Below are 8,200 nucleotides of genomic sequence, written 5' to 3'. Positions count from 1 at the left end.
GACCGGCCCGTCTGGCACCAACAACCATTCTGACATTCAGTTTGGAGTTCAGGAGATTGTCTTGACCAGGACCACGCCCCTAAATGCATTGAAGCAACTGCCATGTGATTGGTTGATTAGATAATTGCACTAATGAGAAATTGAAAAGGTGTTCCTAATAATCCTTTAGATGAGTGTAGACCAATACAACAACGGGCTTAAATGAACTGACAACATAAGTTACACAATTTACAGTTCTCAAAGACGCACACGCACTCTCAACTGATTATCCTACGGACAGCTAGTCTCTTTTTCCTTTCTATCACTTTCTTCTCCGTGTGTCGTACGCGCCCGCTCGCGGTGTGAGGCACGTGTCCGCGTTATTCTCTGACATGACGACCTCTTGTACAAAACTAAAGTAACGAGCAAATTTTTTTTAAAAGGTAAGTAGGCTAGTATAAAGTACCGATATTTGTGTTAAAATGTAAGGAGTAAAAGTAAAAAGTCGCCGCAAGAATAAATAGTAAAGTAAAAATAACTGAAAAATCTACTCGAGTACAGTAAAGTATTTGTATTTCGTTACTTCCCATCTCTGCGTTAAAGTCACACGACAGTCTCCTTCGGTAGGTTCCGTGGCACAATCCACCCGCCATACTCCTGGGTAGCCATTGAATGACTGTTTCGTTCTGTTCTGTCTCTATCAGGACTATACATAGGCCTAATGGACAATTAAAGCAGTCTTGCTTAGCTACTTGAACTTTATTGCATGTGTGCAGTCATCATCTCTTAACTCTCTGCCTAGGCAACATTATCTGAACCGTACAGTACTTAAACAAACCATCCTATTGTTAAATCTTTCTTTTTCTTTTTCCGAGTTAGTCTCTCCCATGAACTTAGGTATTCTAGTGCAACAAACTTGTCCCATATGTTCTGCTCATTTACAACAGATCTAACGCCATAAGCAATAATATTTCAGCAGTTCAAAACGTCAGTTTTTCAACTGTTTTTCAAGGGCATAAACAACACATTTTCATTATTCTAATTTTTTTTCCCAGTCCCATTGACTGCCATTCATTTTGACGTCACTTTGACAGCAGCAGACGTTTTTGTAAAAATAGGCTAAGGATTGTGTCATAACCACGCAATTTGCTGTCATAGTTGACAAATCACCGTAATGTCAGGAGAAGCTCTTAGACAGTTTTGACTTACATGTTTAGGTTTAATTACAAACGTTAACTAGCATGTTAACAGTAATTAGCCTGTGTCTCCGTCTCAGCTGATAGGGAATGATTGAGATTTCTCTTAGCACAGCTACCATAAGACTTACAACTTTTAGACAGGTTGCTCACGTCACATCTACATAGGTTGGAGGCTGCGCAGTAACACCCAGCCATCCCTGGAAAAGTGCTTCTAATATCCTTCCCTGGTCTCCGTCCAGAACAACGGGATTTGTTGGTCCATTCCTTTAACTGTCTGTATTAAATAAACAAGCCTATTGTTACACTATCCACTCGCCATACTAGGGTATCCATTGAATGACACTATTCACTCGCCATATATTGTAGACAGTTAAAGAAATATTGCCATATTTGCAGCGAGTCCTAGCCTTTCTTTAACTGTCTATGGGTCCAGCTGCGGCCTGCAGCCACTCAAGCCACGCCCTCCTGTAGAAATAATGCTGCTTTAACGTGCCGTGGGACATATTAGAGTTATACCTATAACAAGTGTTTGGAAAGTAGTAAAAAAGGCGATCTAAAGCATTTTTAAATCTACATAGTTGCTCAAACGTGGCGTCTAGATAGTAGCCGTAACAGGAAGAATTACTGCGACCACACATTGTCGTTTTGTTGCAACATGCATCCTTAAGTACAGCCTGAATGGCATTGCTTCACCTTCCATTTACTGATTCGACACACAATAGCAGCCATTATTTGTTGTTTTGGTACAAGTTGCAAATTGTTGTTTACAGGCAAAACACTGCCCTGTATACAACTCGGCCTCGAACTCGGAAGTAGTAAAATGATTCCGAGTGTTGTTGAAGGCACCATAACAGCTATCCAACCTTGCTAGTTTTAGCTAGCATGTTGGCTAATGCGGATACAATACCTAGCTACATACGACGTTAAATTATACGGAAAAGGACATCCTGTAAAACAAAGCAAAAGGATTATAGCCTTTTTTCCTTTGTGATCCCGATTAACCCACTGAAGCCATGACGGACTGTCCTGCTCAGCCTACTTTATCAACAAACATCAATGTTAGCTGCGCAATGAGCAGCGGTCGCTAAGCTGATTTTGGCCAACTAAATTAGCTGCATGCTAGTTTTCCATAGCCTCAAATGCTTCAATGAATGGGGGTTGTCGCACGGAGTGAAGACACCAGTCAACAGTGTACGCTTGCTATTAGCTTCCTCCTTGTTGTGGTCCAGTTCGGCTTGTATCAGGTGCTCAAAGAAGTGGACGTGAAGACGAGAGTTTTTATTAAAGCCGTACGCGCGAGCCTGATTACGTTAGCTAGCTAACCAATGAACATTAACGTTACCAGCTAGCCACAAGACCGCGAATAACTTTGTTGGAAATGCACCATCGCGAAGAAATCATGCATTACCCAGGTACATAGACTTAGCAATAGCAATGCTAGCTTGCGTAACGTTAACATAATATTACAGCCAACATTGTAAGGATAAAGCCGGGGTGTTTTTGTTTACAAACTTCTTTTCAAATTCTGGGATTGTCCCTGGCCCAAGTCTCCACTGCAGAGCTGTTTTTGGGTGAAGTTATCATCTGTGAGAAAAGGAATGATGGCGTTTCGGACTAACCCTGCCCTCCGTCCCAGGTAGGGGAGTGGTGCTGAAGACTCCCCGGCCTTTCCTGGCCCGCTGATCACGGATGATGGGATAACATTGATCATTAGGAGCTTGGTTGTTGTATCAATGCATTCACTTTCAAACCAGATTATGACACTCCATCGCGACTGGGATGCCCTGACATTGAAGTAAATAGCTATCTAGGCGATTTAAAGGATCATGATGGACACAGAGGAAGTTCCCCAAGACGACAATTGTTGGAAATAATCATGGACTGTTGAGCTCAACTCGGTGCATTTTTATCAAATAGTATTTTTAAAGACTGTTTTCACTGGCACCACACCAACATGTCAGCATTTGCCGAGTTCGTCCCCCCACCTGAATGCCCGGTTTTTGAGCCGACTTGGGAGGATTTCTCGGATCCTTTAGGATTTATCAACAAGATCCGACCCATTGCAGAGAAAACGGGCATCTGCAAGATTCGACCCCCCGAGGTAAACTCCCATATCATTTTAAACATTGGATTAAAGTATGCGAGGATTTGCCTATTATGCTCCTACGTAGCCTATGTAGTGGTGGTTTACTAGGGCCTGCGTGAATTTGTGCGATAGGCAACGGCATTACTAGTTGCCATTACTCTAATAGAGGTCAAATAAGGCTTAATTTCTTTAGACTCACAGTACACATTTTGCACTTTGGTGACATTGGGGTTTCTTTGTTCCCCAGAAAAGTTTTGGAAAGGCGCAATGAATTTAACAGTTGTTACAGTCCCTTTGTTTTTGTTTTCTTCACGGCTAGCTAAGTAACAGTCCAGTGATTGTTACGTTAGCTAAGATGCGACATTGGGCCACATGCAGGCCTGCCGCTCCTGTCAGACTATAAACCCATATTTATGCTTTGTTATGTAGACACAAGCATCCATTCGAGTACATTTTCTAGGACCTTTTAACTGTTAGGGTGTTTGTGGCCAGCAATGCATTAACAACCTTTCAGAATAGACATCATTATATTTTGGAAATAATAGCTTCAAATTGGACGCATTTATGCACCGTAAGTGCTGTTATAAAATGGGCTCAAGTGCTCTTTTCAGACTGTATAAGTATCGTGTTATAATCATATCATAACTTTATAAGCTCTGCTCCTGTTCTTTATTTGAGAAACACCGATTTCGTTTAAGTTGCAGACAGCGTTGTTGCTGTCATTTCCTCATTGCTGATGTTGTTGAGGGATTTCGATTCTATTTTGTTGTCTATCAGGACTGGCAGCCTCCGTTCGCTTGCGATGTACGCAACTTCCGCTTCACTCCTCGAGTACAAAGACTAAATGAACTGGAGGTAAGTTTGCCAAGAAAATGCATCATGCCTTCATAACAATAAACTGAGTAAGGGTGTGTCTTAGGCATTGCTTAATGCTGCGTATGTCTGTGAAAAGCAATTTATAAATACATTACATACCTCATTAGGAACATGACTTCATTCATACTTCTTAAATAGCAGAAGACTTTGTCTTCACATGCAATACCTTCTGTCTTGCACCTGTTGAGATTTCTGTTTTTTTAAGCCTTCTACTTAATGTTGTTTAACGTATGTAAAATAACGGCAGCAGGACAGCTCCAATATGGGAGTTGTAAGGTTTTCACAGTACGATTGTGCATCAGAGTGCAACCGTTCAAACATAATTTTGCCTGAGATGTCCTGTGTTCAGTGGGCTCCTACATTCAGTGTCCTCTCTCCTCTCTCTGCTGCCTGTCCAGGCCCTCACTCGGGTTAAGCTCAACTTTCTGGATCAAATCGCTAAGTTCTGGGAGCTGCAGGGATCTAAGACACGATTTCCTCACGTGGAGAGAAAAGTTTTGGACCTCTATCAGCTCAGCAAGGTAGAACGATATCCATGTTTTTAATGCGCTGTTGGTTTTTGACTAATTATTTAACATGGATTTTCAGCTGGTGTATGTACATTTTTTTTGTCCTTAATGATGTATAAATGCTCATATTGAACACCTGTGTGTTTCAGATTGTTTCCTCAGAGGGTGGCTTTGAGAATGCGTGTAAAGAGAAGAGGTGGTCCAAGGTGGCTAGCCGGATGGGCTTCCCAGCTGGGAAAGGCACCGGCTCACTGCTGCGCTCCCACTATGAGAGGATCCTTTATCCATATGAACTCTTCCAGTCTGGGGCCACGCTGACTGTGAGTTCTTCTCATTTAACATAGACAAACTAACACAGTTTGACCGTGCTTCATACAGCTACAGCTGCACAATAGAAATCAGAAAACCAAACCCTACGGGAAATTCACCCATCAACATGTACAGTACAGTGTCTACATAATTTATACAACCATAATTTGGGCATACTCTTGAATACTGGGTTCAACTGTACATTATGTAAGTGGGTATTCACTCTTTATTTCCCAATGAGCTAAAGTAGTTTTGGCTGTTCCCAGTGTCGCTCTCAAATTTAACTCTCGGATCATTTTATACATTAACCAATCTTGGCCTAACCAAATAAAACATGTAGCTGTTGTTGTTGTGGCCTAATGTCGCAGTAATAAGAAAAGGTTTCCAAAACTTACTTTGTTTCTGCTCCACCCCTTTCCCCACCAGGGCATCCAGCGGCTATACGAGGAAGGCGATGATGTGGAAGAGGTCGATGAGGGAGTTGGTGAGGAGGCAGTGGAGGATGAGGAGCAAGATGAGGAGGAGGAGGAGGATAAGGAGAAAGATTGGGAGGGTGATGCCATGCAGACCAAGGAGCGGCTTCTGCCTGAGAGACGCTCCAGGCGCCTTAAGTCTGAGGTAAGCGGAGATTATATGTTGTATTTGGAATGGCTAGGAGATTGGGACACACTACAAAAACTTGTCATTTTGCCAAGCTGACCTCAGAAGCGTTATACAATTTTAAGTTTTTTTTCATAACCTATGTTGTTGAACGTCATTTGAAAAAAATATTACTGTTGGGTCACAAATCCATCCTTTATGTGCTCAGTATTCAATTTAAAGCATGGTTTATGCTTCTGCGTAAAATCTGCACCGTTGCTACGTACGTAGGTACTTACGTGGAGAGCGGACCTACGCCATGGCCCGACGTGCACCTCTCAAAAAATGCAGCTACACGTTGCGGAGACACACCTCGCTCGGACGTGGCTTGGTAGCGTTACATTTCCCCCGACTCATTTCCTGGTTCTCCTTCTCCATAAACAACACAAAATCAAGGGGAGGGTTAACTTTTCCTGCTACAGATTTCTGACCGTGGTCAGAAAGCAGAGGGGAGACACTTTGTTTCTCTTACTATGACTCTAGAGTCGGTACTCGCGCTGACGTTAATCTCCGTCACTCTCTCACTTGCTCAACCACACACTCCCCACACACACACACCGGCCCTGCTATTCTCTCAAAGAGATTGACGCAAAACACTTATTTAGGCTACAGCAAAAGCTCTGCATGGAGCCTCCGCAAGACCATAACTTCATGCTTAAGTCATTTTCAAAAACTGTTTGTATACAGCTATATGATATACAAACTAGAGTTTGTTTGCCCCCTTGATGCGGTTTGTTTAGGCAAGTTTGAATGCAGCAATCGCACCAACAACATCCATTGGTGCGCTTTCAATCAATCCCTGGAGCGGTTCGCTTGTGGTGAGAACATGATGCGACCTCGAACCGCACCAATGGTCTATTCCGCAAGTCAGACACTTCCTGTATTTACTTTCTTGCTCCCATCCCAGACACTTCTGACCAATAAGCGGAGTGAATGTTCTTGTGTGGTTTCTAATGACAAATTTTGGTTGCCTTGGATTCTATGTGTGAATGAAACCGAACCAAGGGGAAATCGCTCCAAGTTTAAAAATGCATGAACTGATGCGGACAAGATCAAACAAACTATAGGCGTGAAAATGCCCTCAGTCATTAATTAGCACTCACTAGAAGTGTGTGGTGTTGTCTGTATCTACATAGCCCCTGTCCTTTGCGTGAATTCTGTTTTTATTTTATTTTGGTGAGTGCGTGGTTTTTTGGCATCAACAAAGAGCTTTTGCGCCCCATGTGGGTGTGTAACCCCCAGCCAATAATCAGCATGCAGGTTGTGCAGCCCATTTTAATTTCCTACCACCGCTATGCCCTTTGTATCTCATATTGAGGCACACGTCTGACTGACACAGAGAAACAGATGGGATGAAGCTCTGCTTTCACTCATAATCTGACAATGCGATAACTTCTTGCGGAGGTGTGTGTATGTGTTTATTTTTGCTTTAAAACATAACAGCCCTGCAGCAATCTGAAAAGAAGAATCCGTCTAACATTTGGCCATTTAGCAGGATCACTCTGGTTCACAGGCTGCTGTTGTTGTGTTTCTCTAGAGGGAAAACAAGGAGCCAAAAGGCCTAAAGATCTTTGGTACAAGTCCCAAGATGGTCGGCTTGGAGATTGTATCAGCTGGTAAGGATCTTTTTTGGTTGACCTGTAATTCACCCACAACAGACACTGAGCAATCAATCATCGGTGTTACTGTGAGAATTTCTATTCTCACACCGGCACCTTTTCCCTTTCGCTTAGATGACGGATTCAACAGGAAGCAGCGTCACCTCAAAGCCCAGGCCTTTGCCATTAAAATGAGACCACGCAAGGAGACCCTAGAGGTCAACTTTGTGAGTGTCATTTCAGTGTGTTTGGCATTTGCCTGCTGGTTGATGGTTTATTAAATCTTGGAAAAAATCTGTGCGTGACCGTCCCTGTATTTTTCTGTGGTGTTGATCCCCCAGATTGACCTGTACCTCTGCCTGGTGTGTGGCCGGGGCGATGAGGAGGACCGTCTCCTGCTGTGTGACGGCTGTGACGACAGCTACCACACCTTCTGCCTGATCCCACCTCTACAGGATGTGCCCAAGGGGGACTGGCGCTGCCCTAAATGTGTTGCTGAGGTAAGACTTGAACGCTGTCTGGCCAATCAAAATTTGTAAAGAAAGAAAAAAAAATGTTTTCATATCATCACATGGACAAATGGACATGCAAATGTCATTTTGACAATCAGACAAAAACAAATGGAGGCCCTCTGTCTTTTCTGGGCATTGTCCAGTGCCTGTTGAAAAGGTGTTTGTTTGGAACGGGTCGATTGCTTGGCCTGTGGTATTATCAAAATGAAACTGTACCCCAAAATTACTACCAAAAGGACCCCAAACCTCTTAATATGCAACTTCTACCCGCCCCGTTATAAGAGCCAATCATCACATATCAACCACCAAATTTATCACTTCAGCAGAGGTGTTAATTTATATACAGTTTTAGTGGCTTGACAGTTAACAGTGAAGTAGGGGATTTGATTCACGGGGGTATTTTGGCAATGGTAATGTTATTAGTGTTGTAAATTAGCAGTAGACTTAATTAATCCTGGTTCAGCTCTGAGATTTTCTCGCATTGCACAGCGCT

At 42.9% G+C, this 8,200-nt stretch overlaps 1 protein-coding gene across 3 annotated transcripts in view; it reads left to right on the top strand.

The window, feature by feature from the left end:
- Positions 1 to 1,988: 1,988 nt before the first annotated feature.
- Positions 1,989 to 8,200, top strand: part of kdm5a (lysine demethylase 5A) — a 42,258-nt gene continuing 36,046 nt past the window's right edge. For 2 of the 3 annotated variants that reach the window (XM_032505121.1, XM_032505120.1), the window contains exons 1-8: positions 1,989 to 3,279; positions 4,042 to 4,119; positions 4,539 to 4,661; positions 4,799 to 4,969; positions 5,385 to 5,576; positions 7,135 to 7,213; positions 7,331 to 7,422; positions 7,528 to 7,695. In XM_032505121.1, coding sequence (XP_032361012.1) covers positions 3,133 to 3,279; positions 4,042 to 4,119; positions 4,539 to 4,661; positions 4,799 to 4,969; positions 5,385 to 5,576; positions 7,135 to 7,213; positions 7,331 to 7,422; positions 7,528 to 7,695 — 1,050 coding nt within the window. In that variant the 5' untranslated portion in view covers positions 1,989 to 3,132. The remainder of the gene's footprint in view (positions 3,280 to 4,041; positions 4,120 to 4,538; positions 4,662 to 4,798; positions 4,970 to 5,384; positions 5,577 to 7,134; positions 7,214 to 7,330; positions 7,423 to 7,527; positions 7,696 to 8,200) is intronic. The other variant, XM_032505122.1, reaches the window with a different exon arrangement.

This window comes from Etheostoma spectabile, chromosome 23, assembly GCF_008692095.1.
Source record: "Etheostoma spectabile isolate EspeVRDwgs_2016 chromosome 23, UIUC_Espe_1.0, whole genome shotgun sequence".
Classification (NCBI taxonomy): Eukaryota; Metazoa; Chordata; class Actinopteri; order Perciformes; family Percidae; genus Etheostoma; species Etheostoma spectabile.
This window is presented reverse-complemented; position numbering and strand designations above follow the sequence as displayed.